General features: G+C 33.5%; 1 protein-coding gene across 1 annotated transcript in view; it reads left to right on the forward strand.

The window, feature by feature from the left end:
* Rbm41 (RNA binding motif protein 41) overlaps positions 1 to 18,503 on the forward strand; it is a 60,919-nt gene that overhangs the window by 23,531 nt on the left and 18,885 nt on the right. Inside the window, exons 5-6 of the mRNA XM_020185229.2 lie at positions 3,007 to 3,410; positions 17,186 to 17,333. Of these exons, the coding sequence (XP_020040818.1) occupies positions 3,007 to 3,410; positions 17,186 to 17,333 (552 nt within the window). The remainder of the gene's footprint in view (positions 1 to 3,006; positions 3,411 to 17,185; positions 17,334 to 18,503) is intronic.

Here is an 18,503-nt window from a genome sequence, read left to right on the forward strand (position 1 = left end):
TGATTGTACATCCACACAATGGAGTAATGTGTAGGTATAAGAAGAAAAAAGAGTTCCACACCTTAATATGGAATGATCTGTAGGCTATATTACTAAGTTCAAAAAAGTATGTTGCAGAACAGTGTTTATAGGAAGTTACCTTTATGGCATGAGACCCTGAGTTCAAATCCCAGCACCACAAAAAAGTAAGTTATGTTTACATAGGAGAGGGGTATAACTAATGAATTTTATGTGTGTGTATGTGTGTGTGCCTATTTGCTTATATTTAAAAAAAGAAACAATGGGACCATAGCCAAAATTAATAAAACATTATTTATGGGGAAGGAAGAGGATGGAATAAATAAAGGTGACAGAGATTTAAGTGACACATCTGTGAAGGTACTGTATAACAGTTTTCACTTTAGATTCATGTAAATGTTTTGTATAATTAAAAATTTAATCAAAAAAGAAAGGAGGCTGAGGGATGTAGTTCATAGTACTGCCTGCTTAGCATGCATAAAGCCCTGAGTTCAATCCCTTGCATTATAAAAAAGGAGTGGGGGATAAGTCAACATAATTCAAAAACAACCTGAAGCATATGAACCTAATGATAAATAAAATTCGTATCATAACCACACAGAGAAAATAATTACTTGTAGTGACTTTAAAGCAGCACTTGTATATCCCTTATAAAGTATATTCTAAGGACAAAGCAACTGCAAAAAATATAAAAGAGGCCAGGCACAGTGGCTTACATCTGTAATCCCAGCTACTCAGGATGTAGAGATACAGATGATCATGGTTTGATGCTAGCCCAGGCAAAAAGTTAGCAAGAATCCATCTCAATCAAAAAGCTGAGCATGGTGGTGTGTGCACACGACCCCAGCTATGTGGGAACCATAGATGGGAGGATCTTGTTCTAGGGCAAAAGCAAGACCCTACTTGAAAAATAACTAAAGCAAGAAGGGCTAGGGGTGTTGCAAGAGAGCCTGCCTAGCAAACAAGAGGCCACGAGGCCCTGAATTCAAACCCCAGTACCTTCCCCCCGACTCCAAATAGATACATATCTACATGCATACATACATACATACATGCATACATATGTATGTATGCTGTGCCCAGTGGTTTTATGTTGATAGTTATATTAGTATTATTTTGGAAATTTTATTATTATATACATATATTGTAGGAAGAAGCTAATGAATAATTTTTATAATATTATTAAAATCTGAAGGGCCAGGCACATAGCTCAGTGTTAGAGTGCTTTCCTAGGAGGCAAGAGGTTCTGGGTTCAATTCCCAGCACTATGAGAAAAAAAAAGAAAGAAAAAAATAGAACTGATGACTTAAGCATAAAGGAAAAGAAATATAAGCCTAAAGTCAGGAAATTTAAGTAAAAACCTTAGGAAATTAAATTTGAATTCATAATACTAATGTGAATTCAAGTTCTGTTTTCCTCTTACAAAATATCCCAGCTTTTCCTACTGTAAAGGCCTAGAAGCAGCAACAGCTCGATAGCAATGAACACATGGTTTCTAAGTACAACTTTTCATTAAAAGGAATCAAGGTTCCTTGGAGAAATATTCCAGGTTTGAGTTAAAATGTGCAAGATAAACTTGGGCTATCTTTCTGTGCCAGACAATCTGGAAGCAATATGGGAGCTGATTTGAAAGGACTCCTACTGGTCCTAAATGGGATAATTTGAGCACTAGAAAAAAATGGCTATATTTAATTGAAATATATAAAAATACATAATTTCATAATTATACTAAAAAAACCACTAGTCACTATTAGACATTTTTAGAAATGCACTAACTCATTACTCTCATAATTGATAAAGAATGGGAAGGAATCAAGCATTTATCCTGCCTTTCCTATATAAACTATATTTAAGGAAACTAAATAGTTGATAACGGTAAGTTCATTATAGAATGCCAGATAACAAATATAAAAAAAAATACTAGAGTTAGGAAAGCTCTGTTTTGCAGCTCTTAATAAACAAATAGATCTAGGCAGTAGTATCAATGGATAGAATTTTATATTACCCATTAGGTAAAAGGTGAATGGGAAAATATAATTATGGAAGGACAAGAATAATATGACCTGAATCCACTGGCTAATTTCAGCATTACTAAAAATAAGACCACCACCAAAAATTATGTGACTTTACATCACGATGCAATAGGAAGTACACATCTATATATGAATGATTCTTGCCTAAAAATATTGAACATGAATCTAATCAAACCTTTAGATCAGCACTGTTCAATGCAACTTTCTGTAATGATGTAAATGGTCTTTATCAGTCCTATAGTGACATCCAGTAGCCACATATGGCTATTAAACATTTGAAGCATACTAAGTTTGACTAAGAACTTGATATGAAAAATTAATTAAACACACATGTCCAGTGGCTGTGGTATCAGATTAGTATAGTTCTATATTTAACTGCCAAGAAATAGAGAAATTGAGGAACAAGTTAACACCATCAGGAAACACTTCATCAAATTCATTTGTTTGTAGAACATAATAATGGCTTCTCTTATAAATCAGTGGATGAGGGAGAAAACAAACTAGAGAGATTGGAAGTAACAGGCACCATTTTAGAATATAAGATTTAAGAGATTTAACAGCCCAAAATTTATTTAGATCCTGGATTAAGTAACCCTGTGTAAGAAAGATGTTTTAAATAATCAGTGCATATTAGATGATACTAGGAATTATTAATTTCCTAAAATTTGATATGCCCTACTGGTTATATTTTTCAAATGTCCTTATCAGTTAGAGGTGCATATACTTGCATGATCTAGAGAGTCCTAAGTGCCTCACTTGGCTTGCCATTGTTCTGGCTTGCTTGAGATGCACTATCATAACATAGCTATATGTGATTGTCATTTGTCACAGGTTGTAAAGAGACCCTTCCTAGAAGAATTTCTGTATCTGAGATCCAGAATTTAATTTTTATTAATTTGTCAAAGTTGTACTGGTAGGCTTTGTAGAACTTCCCTATTTCTTTGTCTTGATCCAGATGAACCCCAAAAGAAGAACAAAGGTGATCCCATGAACAACCTGGAAAGTTTTTACCAAGAGGTGATAATGAAAAAACGTCTTGAAGAGTTCCAACTTATGAGAGGTGAACCCTTTGCTTCCCACTCACTGGTCTCAGCTACATCAGTGGGTGATAGTGGCACAGCTGAGAACCCATCATTACTCCAGGACAAGGGAAAGCAGGCAGCACAGGGTAAAGGTCCCAGTCTCCATGTGGCAAAAGTTATTGATTTTTCACCTGAGCAATGTTGGACTGGGCCTAAGAAGCTGACGCAGCCAATAGAATTTGTCCCAGAAGATGAAATCCAGAGAAATCGTTTGTCAGAGGAGGAGATCCGAAAAATTCCTATGTTTTCTTCATATAATCCAGGGGAACCAAACAAGGTATAGGCCAAACCAAGAAAAACAACATGGGTTGTTTTCACTTTTATTTACCTCTACCTAGAGTAATACTTTTAAATTAGTTCTGATTACCAAAGATTATGACATAGGCATGGTGATTCTATTTGTCCTTGACCTTGATTATTCTCTGCATGCTACATAAGTAGCATATTTCCTGTGATGTTCTCTGTGCTTTCCTTAGGTCCTAAACTACCCTTAGAATTTTAAAGAAATCTTTATGAGACTTTAGTCCATACTTATTAGATAAAAACCCTGAATTGAAGGAAAAGTAAACTCCAATTTCCTTAGGCTAATAATAATCTATTATTACCATAGCTGGTAGCCATGGTGTTTGATGCCGTGAAAAGGGTTAACTGTTAGTTACCATGTAAGTTTCCTCTTCAGAATGCTTTTTTCATGTGAGTTTTATCTTCAGAATGTTTCACCTGGCTTTCATACAACACATGATTTAAGTTACTGTTAGCAAAGCAGCAAAGTAAGAACACCGGTCCTCTGAGTTTTGAGAAACTGACAAACCTATAAGCAAGTAATATTGTATGTAATCCTTATTTTATTGATCAAATCATTATTTCACATTCATGCTAGGAATGAAATACTCTTCATTACGATGTTACCCAAAGAAACAGCACAAGCCCCTAGAACATTATAGGTCTACTTTAAAAAACAAAATCAGCCAGGTACTGAGATAATGAGGATCATGGTTTGAGGCCAGCCTGGGCAAATAGTGTTTTGACCCAGTTTCCAAAATAACCAGAGCAGAATGAACTGGAGGTGTTGTTCAGGTGGTAAAGCATCTGCCTGCTTTGCAAGTGCAAAGTCCTGAGTTTAAACCCCAGTCCTATGAAAAAAATAAAAACACCAATTTCAGACTTTTCCAGATTTTTTTAACAGTCATTGTGAATGATGTAGATGTTAAAGTACTTTCCTTTGAGTGATTGAATTTCTAATATGTTATTGTTGTTTGTTCCGGGTAGCTTCGTTTTTACTTACTTTTTGTTACAATACATTGCAATATACCAAAGGCTGTATAGAATAAAGTAGCAAACACCTTAACTAGCCAGCCATATTTATCAATTCTTAATAGTTTCCATATTCACTTAACTAAAAAAACAGTAGAGAATTACAGATACACCTGAAGACTTCCATGAACCGTTCACCAACCTCATTTTCCTTTCCAGTTGTAACCACTATCCAGAATTTGTTATATCCATTCCCATGTACATTTTTATGTCTTTACTACATATCTATATATAGATGTCCCTGACTTATGATGGCTCAATTTACAATTTTTTTTACTTTATTATTATGTGAAAGCAATATGCATTCAGTAGACACTGTACTTTGAGGTTTGGATTTTGACTTTTTTCCAGTTTAGTGATGTATAGTATGGTACTTTCTTGTGATGCTGTGCAAGCTGCAGCATCTAATCAGCCATGTTTCCTTCCCATGAGGGTAAATAGCTGCTACTTGACAGTGTACTATGTTGCTAAGTTACCATGTTCCTTAGATTAGGTGTACTAAATGCATTTCCAATTTATGATATTTTCAACTTACAGAGGGTTTGTCAGGATGTAACCCCATGATAAGTCAAAGAGCATCTGTAATTGTAAATACATAGTTTTATACATTTTGAAACTACATAGATGATGTCATACTCTCCATATCTTGCTATAACTTTTTTATAACTCAATATACCTGATGTTTTTGAAATGTATTCTAATGATCCAAGGAACCATTTAGTATTCCACTGTAGAGATATGCCATAATTCATTTGTCAATTTTCCTGAAGAGTTGTCCTTTCCATGATTTTCCTGTTACAGATAATAATTACAAATGTTCTTTTACATATCTCTTACCAAATATGTGCAAGAGTTTCTCTCTGACAGTTTTTTTGAAACTTAGGTTACAATTAGTAGGTCACAACCAGCAAGTTTTTAAAAAATAAAATAAAATAGCTAGGGAGTAGGTCAAGTGTAGGGTACCTGTTTAACAAGTACCAAGCCTTAAGTTCAAACCCCAGCACCACCAAAAAAACAATAAAAATAAAATTGAGTGGAATACAATAGAAAATATCAAAGTATATTTCATACACTTAGTGTAATTACTATTTCTTAAAGTTTATATTTTGTTTGGGCAGGGGTTCAAGAAAGAAGGGAAAAAGAAGAGAGGATGAGGAGAGGGGAAAAGAGGTACATGTGAGCCACAACATAAAATACAGTTCTTCCTATAGATCTTAATCAAAAAATTTGGGGCAGTATCACTCTAATGGCTCCCATATTTGTGTACATTTGAATCACCTGAATGACTTATTAAAACACAGATTGCTGGTTTTTACCCCCAAAATTTTTGACTCAGCAGATCTGGATTAGGGTGTGAAAATTTGCATTTCCAACGAGTTCCCAGGGGATGCTGCTGCTCCTGTTGACATTTTAAAGATTATATACCTAGAAGAGGAATTATTATAATATAGGATATGTATGTTTTCTACTTCCAATAAGTAGGATTTCCGAGATTCCCCCTTACATCTTTGCCAAGATTTCATAGTATTAAACTGTTAATTTTGCCAGCCCAATAGGTTTGCAAAGTTATCTGATTTTTTTAATTTTCATGTTCCTGATTTCCAGTGAAGTGATACATGTATTCAACATTTATCAGCCCTTCACCAACCCTCTGTGAATTAGCTTTTCTGTTTCTTTGCCCATCATTTGATTTTTTTGGCTTTACATATTCATTTGTAGAAGTTATTTTTAAATTCTGGACAAACACAAACAACCTAATAAAATGGCCAGAAGATATAAATGAGCAATTCACAGAGGTAAAGTCATGGATGACCAGTAAACTTAAGAAATCTCATTAGTAATAAAAATGTAAAATAAAACCATAATAGTGTATACCATTTAATAGCCAGGATATTGACATATTCAAAGACCTACCAATGCCAAGTCCTGAACATATAGAATAAAAACTCAAATACTATTGATGGAATATAACATCATGGTAATATCTAGGGAAGTTGAAAATGTTCTTATACTATAAGTCAGTAGTCTCACTCCTTGGCATCTGTCCTAGAGAAACTCTTGCACATGTGCATTAGGAGATTTCACAAAGGTACTTTTAGCACTGTTTGTAAACACCATACATGTTCATTAGCAAGAGACTGAATAAAACATGGTATATTCATAAAATAGAATACAGTAGAGAAAATGAATAAAATAGAATTGCAGGTATCAGCATCAAAGAAACTCACGTAGTTTTGAATAAAGAAAACTTGGTACAGATTTTTGGTTTCAGCTCGAATTTATCAAGTGCTTGGAACTTACTATTCCCATCTTAACAATAGGAAAAACAGCTAAACAAACTGAAAATTAGTAACTTTTCCTGGACCCATCAGAAAACTGAAGTCATGGGGCAAACTATACCCCTGAAAGCTAGGGAAACAGGCAATTACAGAAAGTCAGATCTGCTTAAAGGAATAGAAGGCAATGGAGCCATAAACTGGTAGGAACACTTAACTAGTAATTTTGAAAAATTACTTGCAGTGCAATGTGAACCTTAGGTGACCCCCCCCACACACACACATACATATATACATACACACATGACTTTTTATTTCTAGGAACCCTACAGTCTACCTCCTGGCCAGATTAACCCAACCTCACATTAATGACCTGTTTGGATCAGTTCCTGTTACTGGACAACAGAAACTGACTTTTAACAACAATAATAAAAAGTTCAAGGCATGTTGAACGAAAGAAAACAGTCTTGAAGAGACAAAATAAACATGAGAAATAAACTCAAATAGGACATAGGTTTTGGAATTACCAGAAATAGAATTTAATGTTACCATGATTAGTATACTAAGGAGTCTACTAGTAAAAGTAGCCAGCATACAAGAGCAGACGGCTAATGTAAGTAGAGAGCTAGAAACTAAGAATCAAAAAGGGGACTAGAAATCAAAACTGTAAAAGACTTGTGAAGAACACCTTTGGTAGGTTCATCAATGGGTTGGAAATGAGCAGCAAAGAGTCAATAAACTTGCAGACATAACAATAGAAACCTCCCACATTGAAATACAATGAGAAAAAGACTGGAAGAAATGGAGCAGGATATTTAAGAACTATGGGACAATTTCAAAAGGAGTAACATATACCCTATTGGAATATTGAGAAGAGAGGAGAAAAAGGAAGATACATATTTGAAGTTGTAATGGCAGAAAATTCTCTGAAAATATAAGCAGACAACAAACGACAGGTCCAGGAATCTCAGAGAACATCAAGCCACATAAATACCAAAACAACACATAAGCATTACATACTCAAAAACTACAGAAAGACAAAGGAAAACAGTTGAAAACATCCAGAGAAAAAGATGCTTTACCTATTTTTAGAAACAAAAATAAGAATTACATCAGACTTCTTACCAGGCCACACAAGCAAGAAGAGAGTGGAGTGAAATGTTCATGTTGAGAGGGGGAAAAAAACACCATCTAGAGTTCTATAAAGAATTTCTCAGACAAAAATAAAGAAAATCTGTTATCAATAAAAAAATGTTCTCAAGGAAAATAAGATAGGCCAATAACTCACATGTGATAAAAGCATAAGAGAAAAAAATAAATGAAGATAAAATAAAATCTTTTTATTTTCTTATCTTTAAATTAACTTTTCAAAATAGTGAGCAATGTGTTAGATGATTATAGTTTATGGATAGAGTAAGATTAATAATAGCAATATTATAAGGGGTAGGATGGAGTAATTAGTATATATATTTGCAAATATATATACACACACACACACACATGCAAAGGTATCTGCACTACCCATGAATTAGTATAGTCTTATTGAGAGTGGATTTATATTGCTTGTAAACACAAAACAGAGCTGGCAGAGTGGCTCAAGTGGTAGAGTGCCTACCTAGCAAGCATGAGTTCAAACCCCAGTACTGCAAAAAAAAAAAAACCTCAAAATAGGTCATAAACCTAAATGTAAAACACAATATAGTAAAACTTTCAGATGAAGAAAGAAAAAACTTCTAGAAGAAGAAGAAAACAGCAACGGGGAAAGGGTATTTGGTGATCCTTTTTTTTAAGCATACTACACCAAAAGCATAATTTATGTAAAAAAAATCAATTGATATGATTTCTTCAAATTATAGACTTCTGCTGTGTGAAAGACATTTAAGAGTAACAAAAGACATACCACAGATTGGAAGAAAATATTTGTAAAACCCATGTCTAATAAAAGACTTGTGTTCAGAATACCCAAGGAACTCCTAAAACTCAACAGTAATAAAATGGGCAAGTGATAAGGATAACTCACCAAAGAAGATACATGGCAAATGAGCCTATGAAAAGAAGCTCATCATTGTTTGTCACCAAGAAATTGCAAAATAAAACAATGGGGAGTTACCATTACCCACCTACTATAACTAAAAACTACAATAAAATGGGTAATACCAAACCCTGTTAGGGATGCAGAGCGACAGAAGTTCTTATTCATTGCTAGTGGGAATATAAAATGGTATGACCTCTTTGGAAGACTATTTCACAGTCTCTTACAAACCAAAACACTGTTTTACTATGTGATATTGCAACTGCACTCTTGGTTATCAAGTCGATTTGAAAACCCTATGTTCATGAAAAAGTGGCATGTGAATGCTCATAGCAGCTTTATTTATAATTGTTAAAAGCTGGAAGCAAGTGAGGGATCCTCCAAATGGGTGAATGTGCTAGATCTGTACAAGGGAATATAATTCATCAACAAAAAGAAGAACTATCAAGCCATGAACAGACATAGGGGAACTTTGGATGCATATCAATGAATGAAAGTTGCTAGTATGGAAAGACTACATATTATGTTATTTCAATATATGACATTCTGGGAAATTAAAAATCATAGAGAACCAAAATGTCTGATTGCCAAGAGTTTGAGGGGAAAGAGGAAGGAGTGAATAAGTGGAGTTTTTAGGGAAGTAAAATTATTTTGGATCATACTGTAATAGTGGAGGCAAGATATACATTTGCTGAAACCCATAAAATGATATAGCCTAAAGAAAGCTTCTTAGTATATACAAATATTTGAAAATCATTTTGGAGGTTGGAGAATCCCAGGAAAGAAAGCAGACTGACAAGAGAATCTTCTCAGGGAGAAAAGGGACTAACCTAAGTGCCTTTGGAAATGTGTAGACTCTGGAAGACAAGGTAAATGGGAACTGCACATAAGTACCGCACCATAGTTGGTAAGATTGTGTCCCCTGAGCTGGTTAACAATGCTGCTGCTGCTATATATGCATAATGGAATGGAACAATTAAATAAATGGAAGGCAATGGTGGGAGCCAGGATTATTCTTACTGTTGGGATTTATAGGTAAATTAAGGCAGAAAGCTAGAATGATTCATGTGGTAATGGCTTAGAGTTGGGGACATCAGTATAAATTAATGTTTAACTTAATAAAGATATAGATGGTTACATTTTAAATATTGTGTATATTATACAGATTAGTATAAACATATTTTTTTTGTTTGTGAGCTGAACAGCCCCAAATAAAAGGACATCCAGTAGCAGCAAGTTTGCTCAAAATCCATATTGGTTTCTAATACCATTCTGTAACAAAGGTAACCAGTGATTCTTGGAGAAATAGCTGCTTCTAGTACTAGAGCAGGAAATGCACAAGCTCAGTCTTGTGTATCTTGTAATTCCAGACAATAAAAGAACAATATAAAAATATTGTTGAAAGTATGTCAAAGGAGCACAGGAGTTGACGGTAAGTACTTCCAATAACCAAATCTAAAACTATTTGGGCATCCAACTAAGTAAATTAATGTTTAATAATGATTCCAATAGAATAAACACTTACATGTCCAACTGATAAAGATAAATGATTGAGTAAATAAAATGGAGAAGAAATAAATCTTCCATGAAAAAGAATTCCAAATAACTTATATGGATACTTTACCTCAAGGAGGGGAGCATAACTCCCTACTGCTTAGTTTTGAGCTGCTCATAGTTGTTTCCAAAGAGTACAATATTGGCAAGGCAGACAAGAAAGAGTAATGAAGAAATTTGACTAACACTACCTCACACAAGTGATGGAGACCAACATCACCAATCGTAAATCAGTGTTGATAGTATGTATGATTAGTATGCTGTGATCAAAAGTGTTCTTTTCCTCTATGATCTTCTTCCTAATAACTCATAACTCCAGTCTAACCTTGAGAAAAACACCAAAATTTCTAATAGTGGGACATCCTACAAAATACCTGACCTGTACTCCTCAAAACTGCCAAGATCATTAAAAACAAGGGAAATCTCAAAAACTACCACCACAATCACAAGCTAGCAGACACATGACAACTAAATGTAATGTGGGAACCTGGATGACATCCTTGAAGAGAAAAAGGACATTAGATATAAACTAAAGAAATCTAAATAAACAATGGACTTTTGTTAATAATGTATGCATGCTAGTCCTTAAGTATAACAAATGTAACATAATAGTGTCAGATATTAATTTTAGGGAGAAATAGGGAAATATAGAAACTGTACTATCTTCTCAATTTTTCTTTAAATCTAAAACTGTTCTAAAAACAAAGTCACTTTTAAAGGGACTTTAAAAACAGTAGCTACAGAAGAATGCATACAGTATAAGGTTCAAAACATGCAAAAATACTGTATATTGCATAGGGATACCTTGAAGAGCTTCTTCCTCTGATACCGGTAACTTGGAGATTCTGGTTTTTTTGTTTCACAAGTATGTTTATCTTGTTTTCCACCTTACCAGTATCTTTGTGTATATGTTTTTATATATTTGTATGTATATATATATATATATATATATACAATATATATATGTTATAGATATATACATATATGCATATGGGTATACATGTAGGTTTTTGTAGCAGAGAGCATGCATCCAAGCAAGAACTGAGAGCTACTCAGCCAGAAGTTCTTTGTATTTTTAAAAAATATTCATATCAAATGAAACAGTCTCAATCTGGATCTTTCCTAATTGGTGAGAAACTTGCAGTCTATTTTCACACACCCCTTTCTATGTTTATTTAATTTGATAATGTTTTCATGGTAAGTATTTGAAAGCCAAAATGCAAGATCACCTAAAATAACTGAAGTGAATCATAAGTCAATTATTCTGTGTTTATGTCTTTAAGACATAAACATGTATAAATGTTAAATATGTGAATATCCACATTTTAAAATTTCAAGACAAAGGATCCACTATTTGTTGACAATGTTTAGTACATTTATTCATACATTTCAGGAAGTCATTCATTTAAATGTGTTCCATTTTCTAGCTATTTGCTTTTGCTATTCTTATTTGAACTCTTTCCCAGTTCATTTAAGCTAAAAAGGATATAACTAGTGCTATCTTTTCCCCTCTATTATCTTTTTTTGTATTGTGACCTTTTTTTCTCTTCCATCCTTTTTGTGTAGTGTATTGCAGTGTAATACAGTATTGTTAACTCTAAGCACAATATTATTCAGCAGGTCTATAGAACTTTTTCATCTTTACATGAGTGAAACTTTATACCCATTGAATTGCAACTTCCCATTTTTCCTTCCTAGCCACTGGTAAACCACCATTCCACTTTTTGCTTTAATTAGGTTGACTAATTTAGATACTTTATCTAAGTAGAGTCATGCAATATTTATCCTTCTGTGACTGGCTTATTCCATTTAGCATATAGTCCTCAAGGTACATCCATGTTATAGCATTTGACAGGATTTCTTTCTTTTTATGGTCTACGTTCCATTGTATGTATAGTCCACTTACTATTTATCCATTTGTTAATAGATATTTGGGTTGTTCCCATCTCTTGGCTATTGTAAGTATTGTAGAAATGAGCATGGGAGTACATATACCTGTTCAAGATGCTCATCAACTCTTTTGGATAAATACCCAGAAGTGGGATTGTTTGATTGTATAGTAGTTGTATTTTTAATTTTTAGAGTAACTTCCATACTATTCTCCATAGTAGGTGCACTATTTTACATTCCCACAACAGTGTGCAATGGCTCCAGTTTCTCCATATCCTTGCCAGCACTTGTTACTATTTTTTTTATAATTGCCACCCTACTAAGTATAAGGTCATACCTCACTGTGGTTTTGATTTGCATTTCTCTGATGATTAGTAATAATGAGCATCTTTTCATATATGCATTGGCCATTTGCATGAGTTCTTTGGAGAAAAGTCTATTCAGGTCTTTTGACTATAGTTTAATTGGTTTTTGTTTTGCTATTGGATTGTAGCAGTTCTTTATGTATATTAGATGTTATAACCCTTCTTAGATACATGGTTTGTACATATTTTACCTGTTCCATGGATTGCCTTCTCATTCCATTGATTGTTTACTTTGCTGTACAGAACTTTTTAGTTTGATGTAGTTCTACGTGTCTATTGTTGCTTTTGTTGCGTGTGCTTTTGGTGTTGTATCAAAATCATTGCCAAGACCAATATCAAGATGCCACGGTTTAGTTTAAGTCATTAATCCATTTTGGTTTTATTTCTGTATATGGTATAAGATAAGAATATACTTTTTATTATTGTGTATGTGACTGTTTAAATTGCTCAACATTTTGTTATTGGTGTACTTGTACATCACTTTACTATAGATGCATGGATGTATTTCTAGGCTCTCTGTTCCATTGATGTATGTATCTGTTTATGGTAGTACCATACTGTTTTGAGTACTATAGCTTTATAATATGTCTTGAAATAAGGAAGTGTGAAGCTTCTAGCTTTCTTCTTTCTTAAGAATGTTTTGTATCATTTGTGGTTCTATATGATTTTTGTTTAAAATGCCATTGGGATTTTGACAGAGATTACATTGAATCTGTAGATCACTTTGGGTTGTGTGGATATCTTAACAATATTGTCTTCCAGTCCATGAAAACAGGACATCTTTCTATTTATTTGCATTTCTTTGTGTCTTCTTTAACTTCTTTCCACAACATGTTTTTATTGTACAAGTCTTTCTTTCCTTGATTAATAGAAAAACAACTGATTTTTATGTTAATCTTATGTCCTCCAATTTTACTGAATTTATTCTAAATTTTTGTTGATTCTTTAGTGTTTTCTATGTGTATGGTCACTTCATCTGTAAACAGATAATTTTACTTCCATTTTCTGATTTAGATGAATTCTATTTATTTTTGCCTTGCCTAATTGCTCTGGCTAGAATTTCTAATACTATGTTGAATAGAAGTGACAAAAATACGCATTCTTGCCTTGTTCATAATCTGAAGAGGAAAAGTTTTCTGTTTTTCACTGCTGAATATGATGTTAGCTGTGGGCTTTTCATTTGTAGCTTTTAATTTGTTGAGGTAATTTCCTTCTGTACTAGTTTGTTGAATAGTTTTGTCATGAAATAGTGTTGAAGTTTGTCAAACACTTTGTCTTCATCTTAGATGATCATGTGATTTTTTTTCTTTTGTTCTGTTAATATGTTGTATCGTATTGATTGATTTTTCCATGTTGAGCCATCCTTATATCCCAAGGATATATCCCACATGGTCATAGTGTATGATGCTTTTAATGTACTGTCAAACTTATTGTGCTAGTATTTTCTTGAGAATTTTTGCACCTAGTTCATCAAGGACATTGGTCCATATTTATACTATTGTTTTCTAGAATGATATCAGGGTAACCCTCACCTTACAGAGTAAGGTTGGAAGTGTTCCCTCCTCTTCAATTTTTTGGAAGAGTTTGAGAAGATTTGCATTAGTTTTCATTAAATATTTCATAAAATTCACTAGTGAAGCCATCTGGTCCAGGCTTTTCTTTGTTGGGAAGTTTTTTGGGATTTTTTTTGTTTTTATTTTTGCTTTTGCAGAATTAGTAAGTTTATTATTAACACCTTTGTATTGTATTTGAAATGTATTATACTTAGGATCCTCTGTTATCATGAAGCAGTTTGCTAATGTCTTTTTTCTTTTAATTTTCTTTTATAGTTTTTACATTTACTTACATGTGTATACATTATTGATTACTGATTTCATTTTCTTACTCATTACTAGTTTATCCCACTTTTCTCTTTCTTCATGATTCAATGTTGGTAGGTTGTAAGTTTCCAGGAATTTATCATTCTATATTATCCAGTTTGTTATTGTATAATTCTTCTTAGTAGTTTCTTACAACCTTTTTTATTTCTATGATATTAGTTATAATGTCTCCCCTTCCATTTCTGATTTTGTTTATCGAATTGTCTTTTTTTCTTAGTCTGCTTAAAGGTCTGCCAGATTTATTGGTCTTTTCAAAAAGAAAAAAGGCTTAACTTTGTTGTCTTTTTCTACTCTCTATTTCATTTATTTCTGCTCTAGTCTTTATTCTTTCTGTCCTGCTAACTTTGGTCTTAGTTGTTTTTTCTACTTGCTCGAAGTATAGAATTGGTTTGTTTTCTTGAGCTCTTTCTTTCATAGTGTTGCTTTTGTTGCATCCCATAAGTTTTGTATATTGTGTTTTCATTTTAATTTATGTCAAGATACATCATAATATCACTTTTGATTTCTTCATTGACCTGTTGGTTGTTCAAGAGTGTGTTAATTTCCATATAGTTTTAATTTTCCAATTTTCTTCTCTCAATTTCTAGTTTCATTCCTTTGTGGTCAGAAAACATATTTAGTTTTATTTCAGTCTTTTAAATTTTTTTAAGACTTGTTTTGTGACCTAACATGTAACTTGCTCCAGAAAATATTTTATGTGCACTTAAGATGAATGTATATTCTGTTACTGTTGTGTGGAATGTTCTGTATATGCCTATAAGGACCACTTGATATATAGTGTTGTTAAAGTCCTCTATTTCTTAATTGGCTTGTTTTAGTTTCTTTTGCATTGCTGGGAATTGAACCCAGGGCCTCACACATACTAGACAAGTGCTCTACCACTGACCTACACCCCAGCCCTCTGTTTCTTTATTGATCTTAGGTCTAGATGTTTATCTATGATTGAAAGTGGAGTATTGGAATCTTATAGTATTATTATGGTGCTGACTATTTCCTCCTTCAGTTTGGTCATTGTTTGCTTCATAGATTTAGGTGCTCTGGTAACTTTTATATCTTTCTGGTGAATTTACCCTTTTATCATTATATAGTATCTTTTGCCTTAATGACAGTGTTTGACTTAAGACTTATTTTGTCTCATATAAGTATAGTTGCCCATGCTCTCTTTTTGTTACCATTGCATGGATAGTCTCTTTCCATCTTTTCACTTTCAGTTTGTGTTTGTCCTTAAATCTAAAGTGAATCTCTTTTACTCAGCATGTAGTTGGATATTGTTTATTTTATCCATTCAGCACTCTGTCTTTTGGTGAATTTAATCAATTTATATTTAAAGTAATTATTAATAGGAAAGGACTTACTGTAGGTATTTGTTAACTTACTGTAGATATTTGTTAACTTGTTTATCTTGTAGCTCTTTTGGTCTTTTTTTTTCCCCCTCTCAGCCAATTGCCTTTGTGGTTTATTTTAGGTTTTTTCATTTTATTTTGTTTTAGTTCTGTAGTGACATGCTTTGATTCCTTTCTCATTTTCCTCTGAGTATCTTTTATATGTATTTTCTTTGTGGTTACTATAGATGAGCACTCTGTTTTAAACTGATGATGACTTAAATTCAATCACATTTTGTTCTCTTAGATTTTTAATAACATCCCATTTCTAATTAATAGTAGATTTTCTCTGAGGGTATTGTAGTTCTTAAAAGATTTTTTACCCTTCATGGTCTCTGTTTTCTTCCATTTGCTTTCTTTTCTGTTTGTTCTGTTCTCTGTCTCATAATAAAGACTTTTATTAGAGGCTTTCCTCAGGTGCTTGATGATCCATGCTCATATTTATGAGTAAGGACTATAAAGCTGTTTGGAAACTCTCAGAATATGAATGACCCTTGAACTTCACTTTAAGGTAATGTGCTAAGTACTCTGCCTGGGCCATTTGCTAAAGAACTTCCCCATCTCAAGTCATTTTTATAATTTTTCCACATGGGTCTTACCAGTTTCCCCAGAGGAGACTGCTCCAAATGCTCTCCTCGGAGGGTCATACAAGCATTCTAGGAGACAAATGGTGAAAAAGGCCTGGGTGGACCCAACATTTAGTATGCAATCATTCTCTTTGCTTTCAGAAACAGTATTCATAACCTCGTGTATGTGTGGCATTCCCCATCTTCTGACAATGAACCTCCAGTATTCTACCATTATTGCCAGTTGCCCTTGCCCAGTAGTGAGAAGGGTATTGAAAGATCTAATTCGTTTTTAAACAGCCATCCATCTACCATCCTTATTTTAACCCCAACCCTTCACATCCATTTCCAGAGATATTTGATGCTATGAATTCTCAAACTCTTTGAGCTTTCTTTCCTTCTTCCCTCCCTTCTCTCCCTCTTCCTCTCCCTCTCCTCTTCCTGTTTCCCTTTTTTCCCTTTCTCCCTCTCTCTTTCTCTGACTTTTGAAAATTCTTAGGTAGAAATTGTGTGGGTTCTTCACTTTCCTTACTACTGGTTTAATAATCAGCTTTCTTGAATATGCTGAGTTAGTTCCTACTCACCCAATTATTTTCCAGCTTCCAAAATGTTGCTATTGCCTTCTTTGTTCTTCCTGACATTGTTGGTTTGTGTTTTTTAAGTCCCTATCATTTTAAAGAGTTTTCTGGAGAGAGAGTAAAATTAGATGAATGTATTCAATCCACTATGTTTATCTGAAACTAATTCTGACATTCCTTATGTGATATTTCTGTTGATCTTCAATTTACATTAGGTATTATACCTGAAGAACCTTAGCCCTCGGGTGACTGAAAGAGATCTTGTCTCATTATTCGCTCGGTTCCAGGAGAAAAAAGGACCTCCAATTCAATTTCAAATGATGACTGGACGAATGAGGGGACAGGCTTTCATCACATTTCCCAGTGAGTAACTCCATCTACATAATTACTCAGTTGCAGCATAAATTCACTAGAAACTCTAGTTTAGATATAGCCCTTTGATTTCTCCATAGCACATAAAAAGAAGAGAAGTAAAGAAAACGGGTTTTCAATGTTTCTCTATCCCCCTTACTGTGCATCTTCTCCTCTGTTGACAGTGCATGACCACCTTACCCAAAATGTTCTCAATTTCCCCAATCTTGGCATTTGCTTCTCACCCCACTGAAATTTATTTTCTTTTGCTAACATTAATATTTCTAGTCCAAGTTATAATTAGATTATTCATTAATTAATTTATTGGCATTCTGATCAAAACACATGTACTTTCCTTATGTCCTATTCCTTTAGGACTAACTGATTGCAAGCTAATATACTAAGTCATTACTAATTCATAGTTAGTAGATAATGGTAGGTTCTTCTACATATCACATATGTAAATACATAACTTCAGTGTTTTAATCCAAATATAATAATAATGGGTGAATCTGATTTCTATGAAAAACCATCCAGTATGTCTTCTAAACTGTCAAATAGTCTGCTAACATATGTGTAGGCAAGTGATTTTACACAAGTACTGCTATTCTCCCCTTCATTGTGTTTTCATATAGTCTTGTACCATCTTTCCTACTTCACTGAAAATTTATAAATCCTCTGTACCAGTGGTTTTCAGTTTTTTGAAGTGTAAGGACCTCTTTCAAATTTATACATATTTCATGGACCCTCACAGAATTTGAAACACTAATTGAAAAATACATAATAAAAAACTTTACAAGCTAAGTACATTTACATGTGTCACTGTTTTACTAATCGTAACAGCAGCTATGGTATAATTTAAAAATTTTTAGTATATCTGAGATAAAACTGGGCTCAGACTAATGATATTGTCAACCTAATGATTCCACAGACTTAGCCACAATCCACCTCTTCCTTATTTCTTATATCCAGGCTCCAAAAACCCATAAGTTGAATAATATTTCTGTACACTGTATATTCTCATATTCAAAGCTTCTGTGCCTACAAGGATTCTTGAACTTATTTATCCCAATAAAGATACCCACAGCCACTCTTCACTGAAAGAAAAAAGTAGCAAAGTGTATTCAGTCATATGATAACTTCTTTTGTATTACCATTTTGAAAAAGATCTGGTTCTCTAAG

This window comes from Castor canadensis, chromosome X (assembly GCF_047511655.1).
Source record: "Castor canadensis chromosome X, mCasCan1.hap1v2, whole genome shotgun sequence".
In the NCBI taxonomy this organism is placed as follows: Eukaryota; Metazoa; Chordata; class Mammalia; order Rodentia; family Castoridae; genus Castor; species Castor canadensis.